Here is an 18,897-nt window from a genome sequence, read left to right as displayed (position 1 = left end):
AGGCCCAAGTCCTGAAGTGCACCCTTTTTACTTTGATTTAATTTTTTTTATTTTGCTGCTTTTTTATATTACTCAATCTTATTTAATATGTTTTTAATGAAATCTCTACATTTTAAATGATTATTTTTTTTAAATAAATTTACAGCAAAAATAGAATATTTTTAGAATATTTTTTTGTATATATATATATATATACATATATATATATATATATATATATATATATATATATATATATATATATATATATATATATATATATATATATATATTTGTATTTATTATATTCTAAATTTATAAATTTGACTGCTGCATTGCTCCATGATTGGGCGTGGTGAATATTTTATTTTATAATATTGTTGTTACAAAAAATATTTTGTTAAATAATATTTATTTATGTAAACTTTTGTTTTATCTCACTATACAAAAGATGACAGAAAACGATGTTATATATAGTTATAGTTTATACAATAATTGTATATACACTGTAAATCCCAACAGTCAACTGTAGTTGGCTCAATGCACTGGAAGGTAATTCTACTCATTTGGAAAGAGTTTTGGGTTTTGTAAATAAATACCTCATTACTTCAACTTTAATGGAGTAAGTTCGCAATACTGGTATAGATTAGTTTAACTTAAATGGTTTATAGCAATCGGATTCCTTAATCCCTTAGGTTTGAGTTGCCTTAACTTTTTTTTTTTTTTTTTTTAGTACTCCGTTGATTTGAGTTCACTTCATTTATCGGGTTTTACTGTGCTCAAATTGCTTCGTTTACTCACATGGATAAAGTTCACAGTACTCATTAGGATTAGTTTTTGAACTTAAATGTTTGTTGAAATCAGTTTCCTCAAATGGTTTGAGTTACCTTAACTTTTTGGGTTTTACAGTGTAGGTTTATTTATTAGATAGATATAATTTATACTTCTAAATATTTATTGGGGGCCCCCAGATTTCCTGGGGCCCTAAGCGACCGCCTACCTCGCTTATTGGTTAAATCCGCCCTTGCATATGGCTTTATGAATATTCTTGAGACTCCCATTATGTGTTATGTGTAACATAATCAAATGTGCCCAAGTATGCCCACACTAGAACTGGGCTAAAAGCAAGCTTATTGTGCACTGCATCCTGGTCATAATAACTTGTGTTTATTTCATCAGAGAAAAATATGATTCAATTTATTTGGGGAATACTGTAACTGTCAAAATTAGGTGTTGCTGCTGAATAAATACAATTGTTGATGATTGTTGAACGGATACAATATTGTTGAAAAAAGCTAAATACTAAAACATCTCTATTTTCTTTATAGAAATATAGGAGTAAATATAATATATGTTTTTTAACAAGCTCCACAAATTTTTATTCCAGTGGTTGCCAGATTTCTTTTTCTCTCCTGTGTTTTTCTTTATCTTTGTAACCTGGTATATGTCTACTGGGATATTATGCTCAAATGAAAGGGTAATCCAAGCAGTCTGTTCTTTATCGCATGGAATTTTGTTCTCATTGCAATGCTTAAATTAGCCGACAGATCTCCTCAGTGGCAAACTATATTAAGTGTAGATATGAATGAATTGTATAATTATATAGTGCGTGTTTTTATATTTAGATTTAAAATGTTTTATGTAATGCAGATTATATATAAAATATATACATTTCTTTTTAGTTTTTTTCTTTAAATATCTTCGTTTGTCTGTGTGCGTGCGTGTATGCGTGTTTGCGTGTTTGCGTGCGTGCGCGTGCTTGCGCATAATAAATATACACAGTACACAAATTTCTGTATTATATTTTTATTATTATATATTTAAAATATATGTTATTTTAATATTAGATTTTATTTTAAATAGAATAATCCTTTGACAGCAGTAGTTAGTGTAAAAATTATGCATCATGAGTATAGTTATAATAAAGTAATAGCTATGTTTTCACTGACTGAAGTTGGTCTAAAAATCACAGAATATTAGCCAGTGTTTACACAACTAAAGAAGACAAATTAAAATGGATTTGAATAAATATGAGTTCAACAGAAAGACCAACTAAGCCTGATTTATCTATGCCTGACTAGTCAGTTTATTTGTCCCTGTAGGGAAATTTCATTTGCAGCATACACTCATTTGACAATTTCGCATTTGGCATTTATAAATAAATTGTTTAAAAACCTAAAGTACCATGGTATCTCTAAATATATGTGTTGTATACTGGCCATCAACTGCTAACGATAGAGAATGAATTTAAAAACTTAATTTAAAAGTTACTTGAGGTAAGCAAGATATTTTTGTCCTATTACACATCTGGGAACACAAAATTGATGACCTGATGGTAGCAATTTGAAGATGTATGATTATGAATGCATGTCATCATTGACAATCATCTAAGACAAAATCTTAAGGGATTAATCCCCACACAGAATCAACACTAATACTGACAAATCATTGGATTCTGACACATCATTGGGTTCTGACACTTTAATTTTATGTAGGAAATTACCTAGCAATCTTGAATTAATTACATGCATGCATGCACACTACTACACTGTTTGTGATGTGAATCTGAAGATCATGTTTTGTTTTTGTTTTTTTCTCAATCTTTTTAAAATAATTTTTAATTGTTATTCTCTTTACTTTTTGGCCTGGACACAGTGGACTTAACCCAGCACAGTCTGAATTCAATTACCTGAACACAGCACGAACATTGGATCTCTATGGAGTTGAACTACACTATGCAAGGGTGAGTGTGCAAGCAGGAATCTACACCCAAACCTCTTTACCACTAAATATAAAGGTATATAAAATGGCTTCTGAAGGGTTTGGTCACCGTATGTACTTTCACTGCATGGAAAAGAGCAACATTTTGCAGAGCTTTCACATTCAATTGAAGCTACAAGGTTATATGGGTTTGCAATAAAATAAGACAAATGATCTTTCATTCAGAGTTTTGATGTTCGGGTGAACTAACACTTTAAACCAGTAGTCACCAATCTTGCTCCTGTAGGGCCAGTGTCCTGGAGATTTTAGCTCCAACCCTAATCAAACACACCTGAACAAGCTAATAAAGGTCTTCTTAGGTATACTTGAAACATCCAGGCAGGTGTGTTGAGGCAAGTCGGAGCTAAACCCTGCAGGGACACCGGCCCTCCAGGAGCGAGATTGGTGACCCCCTGCTTTAAACGCATTACACAGCACACTTTCAGAAACGCTAAATGATCCTCATGAATAATTTCTCTCTCTCTCTCCCTCTGTTATGCATTCAGGATCAAAGCAACACTGAGATTTATGTGGGCGTGTTGTCAGCTGGCATTGGCATCTACAAGAACAGGGTACGAATCAACTATTTTCCATGGTAAGTCAACCTGTCTTATTGGTGCTATTCGTGTTCTTTCAGTTCATGAATTGTAATGACTGAGGTAGAGTTTGCAAATGTGGCAAGGTTAAAAAGAAGGCTCAAATGGATCCTGAAATTAATGATTTGTTTTTTTGTTAAGTGTGTTAATGTGTTATGCACATTGTTACTTTGGCGTTTCTCAGTCATATTTTTGAGTTATTGTACAATACAGCAAAATAATAGTGCATGTAATTTCAAATTAAATAGAGCAGGGGTTTTTTTTACGTTGTCTATATTTTTACTTTGAGTTACGTTCTTTGCTGACTTAGTTGAATCAAATGAACTTCTAGTCATCTCACCTTACATCAGTCAAACTGACTAATATATTTACTAAAACTTTGTTTAACTACAAAAAATATTTAACATGATTAACTTATTAAAATAAGTTAAAGCAACACAAAAATTGTGTAGTCTTGACTTTGCCAATACATTTTACAGTGTAGATATTGTAATAATATAACCTGATCAAATCTATTACATACATATAATAGATATTATATTATTATTATGTTATCTACACAAAATAAGATACTATCTTTTTGAAAAAGTACATTAAATTTTATAACTGTGCAGATTAAATTTCATTGTACATAAAAGTTTTTCAATGTTATGTAAATAAATAAGTTTGACTATGCACATTGTGTCAATCACATTTACATAACATTTACCAAAACTTTCATTCAACATATTTAAAAAAAAATCTAGTAAATTTTTTTCCCCAATTTTTCACAATCATAGAAAGTATTTTGAGAGGTGTTATGAAAATTTAGAGCCACCATGCAAGTAAAAATCAAACTAGAATGCTGTCACTTTGTGCACTTGATGAAAAACAAAGTCAGATTATTAAGACAGAATGTGCCAGATTGTTTAGATCCACTACTGTAGTCTACTGACTGCCGGTGTCAATGCCTCACGTGCACCTTTTCCTTGCTGCTGTTTGGCGTGTGTGTATGTATGTCCATGCCTTGAAATAAACTTTGAATTTGGGCATAATCCTGCATAGCTCTTTGATAAGCGTTAACTCTCCTTTCACTCAGTGGCGTGCAATGGATTGGATGGACACACAAAACTTCCTTTCTTTTTTTTTGTAGAGAGAGAAGAACAAAGAATCATTTTTTGAATTGACCGAATTGTTTTGTGTTTGTTTTCTTTCACAATTACTTAATAAATACACATCACATAACATAACAAACATAATTGGTTATTAATATAAATATTTTACTTCCTTGACTTAATACACTTTTTTTATGTCGCTAATGGGGATATTTGTCTTGGACCCTAGGCCCATATGTGTATAAATTAAACAAAACAGACAACACAAATCAACAAACATTTAAGAAAAAAAAATTGCATATTTAAAAGTCTGAACAATTTGGATATAACCAATTTTTAAAATGATTGTATCTGCAGACAGGCAGCCTGTAATGTCTACTGGAAGGCAGTAACTCGTATTCATAAAATAAGCTATGCAAGGGATCAGCTAATATTTTGATAGCTTCACTAAAAACTGATCATAGAACGATTCTAAGAATTAGCATTCCCTTTTTCCTATGATTCACATGCCTGTCTTCACCAATTATTTTTGAGGGGTTTTTCACCTTTAATTGAGATAGGACAGTGGAGATTACAGACAGGAAAGTATTGGGAGCAGTGAGAGGGGACGGGTCGCCGTGAGCACTGTGGTGCTATATGTCAGCGCACTTAACCACTTGGCTATTGGCGCTGACCAAGTATCATGTTTACCAAGAATTAAGATGGAAAGATATGCTATGATGTTTCTAACTGTTTTTATTGCATTTGTTTTAAACTGTTTTAAGTAAAATGGCTGATATGGAATGGATAAAAGCCTCAGCAAAATGTGATTGTGAATAGCGCCATTCAAACACCCGTCAAGCAAAGCTTTTTTTTCCTCCACCAGGCTTTTTTTTGACACACAAGCTCAGCTGCTGCTCTTGCTGTAGTCCAAGCATCTCCGTTTGAAAAGCACACACAGATGCTTTCCAGGCAAACTATCTTTAGCCTCGAAGAAAACAAGGCCTGTTTGCCACAGATGTCCACTGACCTCTCAAACGGTCCCACTTATCAATTACTTTTATCTTCATGTATAGCTGTATCTATATCTGTGATGACTGTAAATCACTTCAATCACAAAATAATGTGAATGCTAATGTCAATGAGGGATGTTCTGTACTGTTAAATATAGTAGAGTTTGACTGATCTGAGTCATGTGTTAGTGAGTTGCACTGACTTTGTGTGACAGAATGTGTCATAAGTGGCTGACGTTACTTAAGCGTGTGTTTGTTCAGAGAGTGTGTGTTCTGTGTTGTGTTGAATATATTTAGCTTCACTATGAGTCATATTTTAATAGGAGTGAAGCTTAGAGATGTACAAAGGGCCGTGAAATGGGTCAGGGAATTTCAGCAGCTCAGAATGTGGGTTTGTTGCTTCTCCTTGAAAAATCAGTTCTTGTTTTGCCAACAAAGGATTTTTTTTCTCTATTTTAGGTTAAAGATTGTGAAAATATCTTTTAAGTGCAAACAGTTTTTCATCCAGCTAAGAAAAGAGGCGGTAAGTGGCGTGCTTTTATTTCTTTATTACGTTTCATAATATCTTTAATCTCTGCATAATATCCAGCAATGTTTCAACTTGCAATGCTTTTGTTCACCTGTGCCATTTTCTCTTACTGTTATCGGATTACAGTTTATAAAATAATTAGATGACCTCCTATTTACAAACTGCAGGGAGCAGTAATTCCTATTAATAAACTGTATTGCCAAGGCAGTCTTAAATTAAACAGTATATTGGCTCCCGCTGCACCACTGATCTTTGTTTATTTGAAATCCATCTGTAATTACGTGCTGTCAGTGACGATGTGAAGAGAGATAGAGACTCCTAACAGTGTTTTCATTATGCATGCGTTTTGCATGTGGGGAAGTGGGATGCGACTTGACATCTGAATTGCAGCGATTGCTGAGACTCGACGGGATCCTGAAGCAGGTCTCCGCAACATCACAGACCTCAAAACACCCCGGCGGTGTGAATAATGCACAGGGGCCTTTCAGAGGCAGTTGTACTAAAAGCAGAACTCAGTGATGTCATGATCCATAATTGATGCCCAGATGGCACAGCTTGGCTAAGTGGGTCCGATTTCCCTGGACCTTGGTCACTATTGCGATTTGCGGAAAGTAAAACAGTTCACAAAGTGCATTTACCTCCCACCGGAGTCTCTAGTGACCAATGGAGTTGTACAGATTGGAGTGTCACGCCTAATAGGTCTCTCTAGAGCAGAGCTTTCTGGCTACTTTGGCAAGGTTTGGAATGGTGGTTCATGTCCATTGCAAAATGTACATAATATCTGAAAGATTTAAGAGAGAGAATGTAAATGTCACCTACATTTTAAATATTTTATAAAGAAGCTCATATCCACCATTTAAGAAGAAGGTAATTTTGACTTAATCTAACATTTCATTTTATTCCTCACAAATGCAAATTATGGTATTGTCATTTTCTTTCAGAACTGCGTATTATGAGCTCTTTTTTTGTTAGTTTTTTTCTTTTTTTATAATAATTTTTTTTCTGGGTTTTCACCTTTATCTGATAGGACAGTAGAGAGTATTGACAGGAAAGCATGTGCAGCAGAGAGAGGGGAAGGATAGTATAGGATAGGATAAAGTAGGGTCAGACAGAATGTTTTGCTATTTCTGTGCAGAATATTGAAAAAAAAATTCTGCATATTTATGCTGGATTATTTTGGGTGTATCGTAACAAAAAATTTAATGTTAAATAAAAAACTTTTATTTAATGTTTACAATGCAAATCCTATTAGATCCATTTATTTGGTTAGCAAAGCAAGTCTGTCATGTAATATATCTAAAAGACAGAAATTATTACTTTACAAACTGTATTGTAAGTAAATCATATGAACATTTTCATATTTAATCAGTAATTAGTCTGTAGTATTACTTTAAAAACTGAATAAAAATAAATTTACACACAACTACATGAATAGACCCGTTGATGGGCTGAAAACCTGGAAATCTGCGAATTTCTGCACTCACAGAATCTGTGTGAGCCCACTAGTGACCAACTGGTTACTGCTGTTTGTTTATTTGTAATCCTCTTGGGTAACACTTTATTTTGTTGGTCCGTTTGAGTATTAATAGACTGTCTGCCTAATATCTGTCGATATGCTCCTTCAACAGACATTTAACTGACTATAAGAAACTTTGCAAGTACATGTCAACTTACACTAACCCTAAGCAGTCTACTTATAATCTAATGAGAATTAGTTGCAACAAACGGACCATCAAAATAAGGTGTGTGACCTCCTATCACTTTCTACAATAGCCACAACCCAAATTCTCACTATTAGTTGATCTGCTGCTGGGCACTGATTTTAGGGAACAGTTCTGAGTATTTTGACACCTTTATGGGTGATAAACCCACAAATGGCATACTTACAGCAGTCTGTGAAACGGGTTAAGAGAATTTCAAATATTTCTTTCTTTTGGCCTACAGCATGATACAAGAGATACATTGCTCGGTTTCAACATGGTAAACTACAGGGCCTGTAAGAACCTCTGGAAAACCTGTGTTGAACACCACACCTTCTTTCGGCTGGATCGACCCGTTCCTCCACAGAAGAACTTTTTTGCGCACTACTTCAGTTTGGGCTCCAGGTTTCGTTACTGGTAAGAAGTGACTCCTGTTTCTTTACAAGGATGTTCCTAAAAACAAACTCCAAATATGTTGTTTGGTGCTTGTACTTTGAAAGGTGGCTTGTTTTTTTAGGAATTTCTATCATTGCTCAACAACAGCAAATTTCCTTTTTTCTGCTTTACCAGTCAGTCCATTAGTTCAGATACACTCAAAAAAATGTTTATTAAAAATGTATTATTAAATGTTTATTAAAATCTGTTTATTTCCAATTATAGATTTAAAATGAAAAAACACTATTCTTAAGTTTTATTGGGGATAAATTAATTGTTTTGTTTAAACCATATCATGATTTCTGCATGATTTACTTGATGTAGGGTGCCGTGGGGATTCGTAAACGACAAATGGGCCTCGTGAAGATTAAATATATTCTTGTAGTGTGATGTGGCATAGTTCACGACAACCGATGCCTTATGACACCATCGCAGAAAGTCTAGCATGTTTATTGCTGTCAATGTGCCACTTAGGTCATTAAAAACAGGCTGCTATTTACTTATGCGTTGGTCATGGGCGAATAAGATCAATCATTAGTTATGAAAACTAACTACCTTTTCTTAAATATTAAGGTGTTTTAAGCTATTTTAACTGACAGACTGGCACAAACATGCAGACATTTTCATTTTCACAAAGAGTTTGTTTTCTCAGCCTTTCTACAGAGTTTACTGTTCCAAGGTAATCGGGGAACATGTTTAGGTCTGCGAATACATTGTAAAAGAATTTCCTGCTTATTCAAATTTGTCATTATTAGAGGAAATAATTTTATTTAGGCTAGATTATTATTTTATCTAACAAACAAACACAATCTCACAGCAATTTGTGTTTTGGCGGATGTAGTGGACTTGTTTTGAAGCACATCACCTCAAATGTTATTCGTTATTCTTGTTTATAAATAAATGACCAACAAAAGATAAAATTAAGATAAAAACTATACCAAACGAAGTTTGTTTCAAAAAGATAATTTTTTCTAAAAAAAATTTTTTTTTTTCATTGATTGTGCCCGTCCACTACTCAACTATACAGGTGGATGATTTGTTTTGCACTGAGGAAAACAAGGATTTAAATAATGCTTTACTGTGTTTGTATCACAAACCTCTGTCATATATCTGCAAATTTTTAATGTCATTATTTTAAAGATTATGTCTTGAACATCTAATTTTTCCTGGCTGCTGATATACTTTCCTTTTCTCCATCTCACTCGTGGCAAATTCAGGCGAGGGACTGATTAATAAGCAACCCACGACTGAAAAATATACATTTAGATTTCAAATAAGATATATTAATATTAAAATGGAATCACAAGTTTGATGTTATCTATGTCGTAAGGAATGCCTTTAAATGTAGTTATTAGTTGTCAGCAAGCAGCGTTAATTGAGATTAAAATAAGATGGAAAAAATTGAAATTGAGATAAGAAATATTGTTATAACACTTGCGACTGCTTTGGGAAATAACATTAGTCGTAGATGTCACAGGATGACTGATTGTGATGGAACCTGTAGTCTAGCACATTTGTTGCCCATGAAAAATTACACAATCTGACATAGTGACTTTCGTAACCGACAATAAAAGTCTTGTGATCTGCTTTATGCTTCATGCTTTAGTTAACCTAATTGATTTGTGTTGGGACAACATGAAGGAATTGTGTGGAAGCCTGCATTTTTTACAGTGTATCTTCCTGCCACAATTTTTTGTTTTGGGGCAACCCCTCTAAAGTTATGCATTTTAAATCTGCCAAATGTAAATTATTATTTACACATATATATGCGTGTGTGTGTGTGTGTGTGTGTGTGTGTGTGTGTGTGTGTGTGTGTGTGTGTGTGTGTGTGTGTGTGTGTGTGTGTGTGTGTGTGTGTGTGTGTGTGTGTGTGTGTGTGTGTGTGTGTGTGTGTGTGTGTGTGTGTGTGTGTGTGTGTGTGTGTGTGTGTGTGTGTGTGTGTKKTGTTGTTTACCAACAAAATTTGCAGAACAATCTGGAATTATATTTAGTAATTTATGGAAAACTAAACCAGCAAGAAGTTGTTATTGTTGAACTCTGAGTGTAAATAGTAATTTTTGAATTTTAGTAGTAGCTTGTCCTGATTGAGGTCACAGTCACTAAAAGTCTTGACCTTAGTCGACACGAGCAAATACTCTAGTAAATCCTAGGGATAATCTCATTAAACATTGATGATGCTCTTTATCCAGTTTTAGATATAGGAAGAGGAAGCGATCAATAATTAATCTTTTGATGCTCTCTAGATTTATTAGTTTATTGGTACTGTATAATTAAACCTATGTGAACTCTGTAGCTTGAAGCAGATAAAGATAAAGGCACAGAATGATGAAAGCTTTGGAAGTTTGTTATGTTTGAAAAATATAGCTTCAATCCTGACAAACATTGTACATTTCTTCACAGCGGGAGGACGGAAGCACAATCTGTTCAGTATGGCAAGGAGAAGGGAATCAAGGACAGGGTGTTTGCAAGGTAGTGTGTGCTTTTTTGTTGTGATGTGATTCTTCAGGTGGTGATCATTAGAATAATAATTTGTTCTGGAAGAGTATTTCTTTCTGTGAAAATGTGAAGTTTCTTAAAAAGAATAATAAGCTAGCAGCTGGTGAGGAGGAGGGACTTGGTTTAGCCTATGAACTGAACATGCAGTGAGATGCTGGGATCAAAGTCCTTTTTAAGCAAGATTAAGTTAATTTAGTGGTCACTGTCTCAGTAACACCCCGGGTAGGTATTTACAGCCGTGGACATGCATACAAACATTTGAATACTACTGTATTTCAGGTAATCGAATCTAGTTTTTGTAGTATATTCCAAAAAAATATATATATTTTCATTATCTTTTTTTATTATCTATATTTCCATACAAATATGCAAATTAGACTTGTATGCAAACCTGGATTATTGCATAAAATATTTGCAAATATGTATTTGCATCATTTTTTTCCAATGACTCAAAGAAACAAAATTATCACTTCCTGATAAACTTACACCAAACATCTAAAAGACAAATTTGCAGCAGGGAAGCCACTATGGGCCTTTTTTCGTAAATGGTAAATGACTTTCACCTCAGAAGAAGATGTTGAACACAATGGATCCTTTTCACAAGACTGTTATGTCACGTTTAACGGTCGTTATTTTCTTAAATCCTTAAAAGTTTTTAATGTTTACATTTATGTTTGTATTGTATCATCTGTCAAATTATAAAAAAAGAATTGGCACTTCTAATGCAGGGTCTATGAGGCTGAGAGTAAATTTGACATTTTTCTCTCCTCTGGCTGCCGTCATCAGTCTCACACAATTTTTTTCTTTATCTGGAAGTCTTGATAAAATCATCATGGCGTTTTTCTTTTACTATTTCAGCAAATGGTGGTATTGTAAAAAAAATATTTGTTATGCTCTCCAATTCACTGTGCTCTAAGTTCACCCAACCATGATGCCTTCCACTACTGAGAAACCCGGAAATGTGAAAAGAGTGTATGAATGCGTGGTGGCTTTTGAAAGTACTAGACTAGTCTTTGAGGACGCAGCTGCTCAACACAGTTCTGGGAGGTAATAATATGATTCACTTTGACGACACATTTTGGGTAAATGATTTTAGAATGACCAAAGCAACATTTAGGATATTTTACAATGTGGTCGGTCCACTGGTTTGTCCATTATTTCTGTCCCATTATGCTCATTTTTGTTAATGTATGATCTCTTTAAACAAAATGACATGATTTTTGGTTCACATGTTGGAATTTATTCTGTAAATGTGTTTCCATAGTAGTGTAGTTTATGCACAGTTTTTCTTATCAGATAGTTTATTCCAGAGATTCTCAAGCTGTGGACCGTGGCTACAAGTGGGCCTCAACGATCCTGCAGGTGGTCCCGAGATTAAAATGAACTCTCAATATTATACTATAATTTTTGGATTTAATTATTATGATGACATATTAAAATGGTTAAAGTAATGCACTTTCTGTGTGCATAAAAATAGATTGATGGAAGCATATCTACTGACTTTTGTTGTGCATCTTTAAAAGTCATAAATAGTATTTTCTTTGTTTCAGGAGTTTCTGATTTTCCCACCAATACAATTTGAAATGCCATCAAATAAAACCTTGCAAAAAATGAGCAAAGTCAACCCTGTATTTGTTCTTTTTTTCTAGTCTCAGAATAGTGATTGACATTTGGCAGCCTGGCAGTAGATTCTGCTCTATCTGACTTTCAACGTAGATACTGTTATGACAGAAACCCCTAACAGCACTCTTGAATGTCAATGATTTTGCAAAATTTGCCCTTCAAGGCACAGAAATACCTCACTAGGGATCACCATGACAAAATATAACAAACTCCTGCAGTTACACATTTGTAATATAAATGGAACGTTGTAGAACACTATCTAAGGAGAGCAGACAAGTTAAAAGGTAAACTCAATTCGGTTTCAGATTGAAACTGTTGTGTGACAAATAAGCATGGAGTTAATGTTAAAACTTTAACCTCCTAGGGCTTAGTGGCCACATACGTAGACAGCACATTTGAGCTCTTAAGTGGCTATTTAAATACTTTGAATGTTTTGTTACAGACATACAGTGTCATCCTGCAACTGTTTTGTAGCATATGAAATGTCCCAAACGCCATTTTTAACTGTCCAAAATGGAAAAATAATGTTGTTTTTACTCTCTGATAGTCAAAACATGTTAAAAAAAATTCTATGTTAAATATACATTACAAAACAGTCAGGAAAAGTGTTTAATGTAAATTCTGACCACGAGTCCACATATAAGCACGTAATTTTTCTCTAAAAGTACATTATATTAAATGATGATATTTAGGTTTTTATTCTAATTAGGTTCCAATAAGCCCAAATAACAAAGAGAAATAAAAAATGCATGTAATAAACACCTTGGGTCTTAAGAGGTTAAGAAAGGGTTGCTAAGATTATATTAACGCTAAACTGAACATTAAATGGGTTTAACGCTTTCAAAATGCCCGCTACATTCAATCACACAATTAATCAGTGTAATAATATCTAACTACCTTTCTATACAACAGGTTACACAAGTGATTTATTCTATGGCTCTACTGAGGTGTTGCAGGTGTTAACAAACTGTGTTTCATGTATTAGATCACCTAGCAAGCCCCTGGCCAGAAAGCTGATGGGTGTGACAGACTGGGAAGCAGTGAGCAGGAACTCACTGTCTGAAGAGAGGCTAGAGACCCGCAGCCTACCCACCCGCTCCCCTCCTGGGACACCTAACCAGTGAGTGCCGCTCGCTTTCAGTCAAACCCATAACCTAATGAGCGAAGACTCGGCAGGGTGCTTGGGTTAAAAAAATGTGACTGTTGTATGTGTATAATTTTATGCCTGTCATGCCACTCCAAAATCAAAAGAAAAAGAAGACAATTTAGGGAGTTTTTAGCCACTTTTATCTCTGTGATGTGTAAGGGTTGAACGACTTTGGATTTTTGAAAGTCGACGTTTATGTTATCAGTTGATGTTGACTAGTCACTGGTGATGCCATAAATAAAACACAACGTTTTGCAACATGCCACAACTATCGATTTATTTGTAGGAAATATATCCACATGCTCAATGACGCTAATATACGAAAAATAAAACTTTAAATATTACTTTAAATGATTTGAGGGCAGTTTCATCCAGTCAACCAATGTGTAAAGCTGCCTTGTAGTTTAGGTCAAACCAAACGATCTGTGCAGAGCGACAAGTCGACGTCAATCAAAATGCATCACAGCAGAGCACTGAAGTCGACTAGTCAATGCAACCCCCAATAATGCCCCTCCACCCTCCTTCTCTTTCTTAAGAATAATTCAAAATATGGCACATCAAAAATTCTGTCATAATTGAACCACCACTGATCTTCTTTCTTCTATTCTACACAAAAGAAGATATTTTGAAGAAAGCTGAAAAGCTGTTACCATTGACTTCCATAGTATGTGCATTTCCTACTCTCCTAGTCAGTGGTTACAGGTTTTCAATAGGGGTGTCAAAATTGTTTCTTCGGTAAACAGGCAATTCCGTATCGGTTTAGTAATAGATCTTAACCAGTTGTTACATACTAACGTCGTTTACCTCATACGCGCTATGTCATGGCAAAATACTATGGTGAGAGAGTCAAGCGCCAGTAATTAAACTGCACGTGTTTGCTTGATAGCCTTTTACTGACACTGAAGTTACAGCCAAATCCCCTATTTTACTGCTGTGGAGAAAATAAAATCTCTCTCTCCATCTCTCTCTCTCTCTCTTTCTCTCTCTCTCTCTCTCTCTCTCTCTCTCTCTCTCTCTCTCTCTCTCTCTCTCTCTCTCTCTCTCAATGTGGCCTGTTAGACCTGCTGGCGTGACGGTTTTCCTCTTCTCGGCTGTTACAGCAATACTTGTGGATTCAGACACGAGCATGTCTGTAGAGAGTTTTCTCCACTTCTGTCATGGATCAACTGTGATCGCCACGTCCGTTTATCAGTGTCATTTATCAGTGAACAGCGGCATCGCGTTAGAGCCAATCGCAGCCCTTGCTGTTGAGCGTGCCACCGATCATAGACATTTAACAACTCGCTGGACAACGCTCAAAGTGCTCATGTTGTTCTATGCACGTCCTTGAGTTTTGTTTGATGCAGAGTGTTTTTTTTTTTGAGCAGGTAAAATTAAAGTTACAGTTCATATATCTGACTGCTTGTATTAAAGGACAAGATTGTACTACAAATACATATAAAATGTGTTTAAAAATTATAAATTTTAATACAAGTAAATTATTGTGCTGTTAAATATGTTTAAATATGTAAGTTAAGTATGAAATAGTGTAAGGAAAGCATTGTCAGTGCATAGTGATGCACCGAGATATTGAATCGAATCGATGGCATGAAAATGAGAACCGAACTGAACCGTGAAACCAGTGTAGATTCACACCTCTAGGTTTTCAGCTTTAAAATATATATTTTTTCTGTTCGCTTGGGTGTTAGGTGAGTTTTACACAAGACGTCAGGAATTATTAGAGACTTAAGGATTATCAGTAAACCAATAAAGAAAAGGATAAGAGAAAAACTAGATGTTGTACAAATCAGGGTTAACGCTAAATATCACATGAAACTTCATATTCTATGAAGCATTGTGTTTTTTACAGCAACTCCGCATGTCACTGTGCAAAATTAGTTTTCATGAATACAGCACGAACACCTTGTTTAACTTTATCCAAATTATTTATATTCTCAGATAAGTGATTTCTGATTACATTCATTATAAATGTTCTGTCAACAGCAACTCCTTGTTTGTTCAAGAGGGTCCCCGGCTGCGGCCCTCTTCAATGGGTCACCTGGTGGACCATGTCATCCATGCCTCCCCCAGCCTTCCGGTTTTCTCCAATCACAAATCGGCTTCCTCTACACAAGCTAACAGCATCAGCCTGGAGTCTACACCGTGAGTACTTTATATTGGTGGCAGGAAGTATGTGCTCAGAAACTCCATTTGCTTATATTTTGGTATTATTGATGGCCCTTCCTAAAGTGCTCCAGTATTTATCCTAGCATAGATATTAACATTAGCTGTTGCCTACCCTGTTGTTGTCTATTGGAAGTAATGCGTCAATAGAGCCACCATTTTAGTACAAGGTAGCAGTTCTTTGAAATTAATGTGGGATCAAGGTGTACTAGAGAACTGGCCATCCCAAGCCATAGATATGATCGGGAGTTTTCCCAGTGGTCAGTATGCAAATATATTTTTTAAATGATGAAAATTTGAATTTTTTTTATTTTCTACATTGATGGATACATGATTGCATGGGTTGCATTGCTGACAAAGAGCGTGGGATTGTGTGCAATGTATTATCCTCCCTCCCTGTTAAATTTGATCTAATCCGTGTCCAGAAACACACACATCCTCTCCCGCTTTCACTTCTATTTCTAACAGAGGGAGCAATTCGTTGGTGAATGTTTCTCTGTGATGAACGACTCATGTGAATCATTGATATCCCTGCGTCTCAATGTACATATCCATCTTTCTGATTGAAATACAGTATACCATTTGTAATATTCAATAATTTAGGGTGTACAGTATGCACATTAAGGCACAGACACTGCTATGTTGTCTGGCACCCTTATAAGTTACTTTAAAATTACTTCACTTGGCCAACAATAATCCAAGTTATTGGCACCGCAGCGTCTTGTTGTCATATTTCATTTACATTGTTTGGTGATTTTATTCAACAAAACTAGCAATGCTATGAAATGTGATGCCTTTATGCTTTGTTTTCTTTGTTTGCTCGTACACCCATACACCCACCAAATAAAAAATCGAGTAATAATACAATGTTTAAATTCAAGCGTTTGACGACAAGCTTAATACTTCAACAGTCTCCTCAGTAAGTCAAGCTGGTTATAAAAAGGAATAGAATAAAATCTTTAAAAATGTGTTTTGCAGATGTTTGGTTTACTCATTTCTTTTTTTATTAGTATAAGTGTACTTGCTTTATATTGCTTGATAAGTCGTACCAGAGTGCCAGTTGTATCAGCTTCAAGAATCATTAAATAATTTTGGTTATAATAAAGCGCTATTGGCTAAAGCCACATAATTTAGTGTAAAAAAAAAACAGAAGCTCAAGTCTGCTCCTCAAACTAGAGAAGTGGTTTTACTACACCAAAACCATCTTTTATTGGCCGTTTGTTTTGTCTCTGCCTTCCAATCCCAGCTACCACCCTCTGTCTGCGCCCTTAAATGGCCCTGAATGGAAACTAAAAGCATGTTGCGCAGCTGTAAAATGTGTTTACCGCTCATAGCGTTGGGCTCAGTGCTTTGGGTTTTAACGGGGCATGGTAAACATGTCAAGCTCTTTGTGATCCTCTTGAATGGGTCTGCAGTGTACTTAAGCCTAATGACATTGCCAGTAGCTGATAGGTTATTTGCATGGCATGTGGTTGTTTTGAGTTCCTTTGCTGAACTCATTTAATAGGAATATAATACCCCACCCCCCTATTTTTCTTTGTTTTCGGCCTTTAAGCTGCTATAGGAATGACCCCTTTATAGTAGGGGGTGTCACCACATGACCTGCCTCATGATGGGTCGCAAAAACATAATTGTTTTCTTTAGTTGATTGCTTTTCAGATGTAATTTGACAGTGGTGCCAGCAGTGCCGACAAAAATCTATAAAGACATTCAAATATTTTATTTTATTATATATATTTTTTATATATAATATATATATATATATATATATATATATATATATATATATATATATATATATTATAATGCATTTTTTATTTTATTTTAGATATTTTTATTTTAATTAATATATTGTTTATTTTATTTTTATTTTCGATATATATATATATTTTTTATTATTTTATTGGGTGGACTATGTTTTCAGATAAAAGATGATTATTACTGAAAGAAAAATTCTTAAAAATACTGATTTTTTTTTATATGCATTTTTAAAAGGTCTGATGTCAGAATGTGTTTTAGCAGTGCTTGTATTTCAATAATGATCATTCTTGAATGCTTGCAATTTAATTAATTTATTTAAAATTGCATTCTTTCTATTTTACAACATACGTATTAAATATTTGAAGCTGTATAATTTCTTAGTTTCTAATTCTGTGAGCTTCCAGTATTTATGTACTGTGAAAATTGATGGATTGTTGACAAAGTGTCTGTTTCTTTATTGAAAGTCAATTTGGATTAAGGTGTCTGCTAAATCTATAAATGCTAATTGCTTTGGATTGCCCTGACCACTGTGAAATCTAATTTCACATAATACAGTGCTAAGCATTTATAAATGCACCCGTCAAAAATCTATAGTTTAAATTAATATAATTTTATAGGAGCTATACAATATTATATTTCTGCATATACATTAGATTAGTCAGTACTGAAGCCAAATCTGTAGCTTATCTAACAAAATAACATACGATAACGGTCGAAAAACCAGTACACCCAAATGTATATGTTATAGAAAAATATTAAATACAAATTTAAAAAAAGCAAAAAAATGTGAAAATTTAGTTGAAATTTTGTAGGTTGTATTAATTTTTTTTATTTTTGTATTTTAATTATATTATTTTTCTATTTCTAAATGTTTGGTGACTAAAATATTATTTTAATAAATATTTCTCTTTAATAAATCAGTTTTGTTTAAATACTCCAAAATACATAAAATATTTTCTCAGTAAATATATGCATTTCATTCATCAAAATGGGGTGTACTCAATTAATCTGAGCAGTGTAGATATCAAATACAGTGCTTAGCATAAATGACTACATTAACCTAATGAATATGCACACACATATTATTGTAAAGCATCCGTTAGAAAATATTCATTTAAAAGTTAGGACATTAGAATATGGTGCAATTCTTAATAAGTTTAATATAATGTTTAATAAGTTCAAAATATACAAGATTTGAAAATTTGGTATATCTTAGACTATCTGGGGGTGTATAGTGTATAAAGTATGTCGCGGATAATTCAGATTTATTTTTCCTTCAGAGAAACTGAATGCAATATTTCCTTTCACCTCGTATTCACCATCCTGTTCTTATATAGGATAACCAGCACGGAGGAGAAATGTACACCCACACATGCATTCAGTTTTATGCTTGTTTATCTGTCATATTTCCAAATAATGACATAACCATCTGCTGTTTATACTCAGAACAGAAACCAGCAGCAGTACCCAATCTGTGCACAATAGTGTGTTTGAGAGTCTTTTCAATTGATTCATTAAAAGAATGGGCTCATAAGAATCATCGGTTAAAGAATAAAGATGTATGTCTTGGCTGTGCGTAAATAACAGAGCACTTTCTCAATATGCCCTTTGGCCTTCTCCGC

At 34.2% G+C, this 18,897-nt stretch overlaps 1 protein-coding gene across 2 annotated transcripts in view; it reads left to right on the top strand.

Moving 5' to 3' along the window:
* The window catches only part of ptpn4a (protein tyrosine phosphatase non-receptor type 4a), an 89,357-nt gene that overhangs the window by 49,568 nt on the left and 20,892 nt on the right, over window positions 1-18,897 (top strand). The window contains exons 9-15 of one of the 2 annotated variants that reach the window (XM_068223323.1): window positions 2,635-2,722; window positions 3,246-3,334; window positions 5,881-5,944; window positions 7,895-8,067; window positions 10,486-10,554; window positions 13,190-13,324; window positions 15,335-15,493. In XM_068223323.1, the coding sequence (XP_068079424.1) occupies window positions 2,635-2,722; window positions 3,246-3,334; window positions 5,881-5,944; window positions 7,895-8,067; window positions 10,486-10,554; window positions 13,190-13,324; window positions 15,335-15,493 (777 nt within the window). The remainder of the gene's footprint in view (window positions 1-2,634; window positions 2,723-3,245; window positions 3,335-5,880; window positions 5,945-7,894; window positions 8,068-10,485; window positions 10,555-13,189; window positions 13,325-15,334; window positions 15,494-18,897) is intronic. The other variant, NM_001007200.1, reaches the window with a different exon arrangement.

The sequence above is a fragment of the Danio rerio genome, chromosome 9, assembly GCF_049306965.1.
Source record: "Danio rerio strain Tuebingen ecotype United States chromosome 9, GRCz12tu, whole genome shotgun sequence".
In the NCBI taxonomy this organism is placed as follows: domain Eukaryota; kingdom Metazoa; phylum Chordata; class Actinopteri; order Cypriniformes; family Danionidae; genus Danio; species Danio rerio.
The sequence above is the reverse complement of the archived record's forward strand: the minus strand, read 5'-3'. Positions and strand labels throughout refer to the sequence as shown.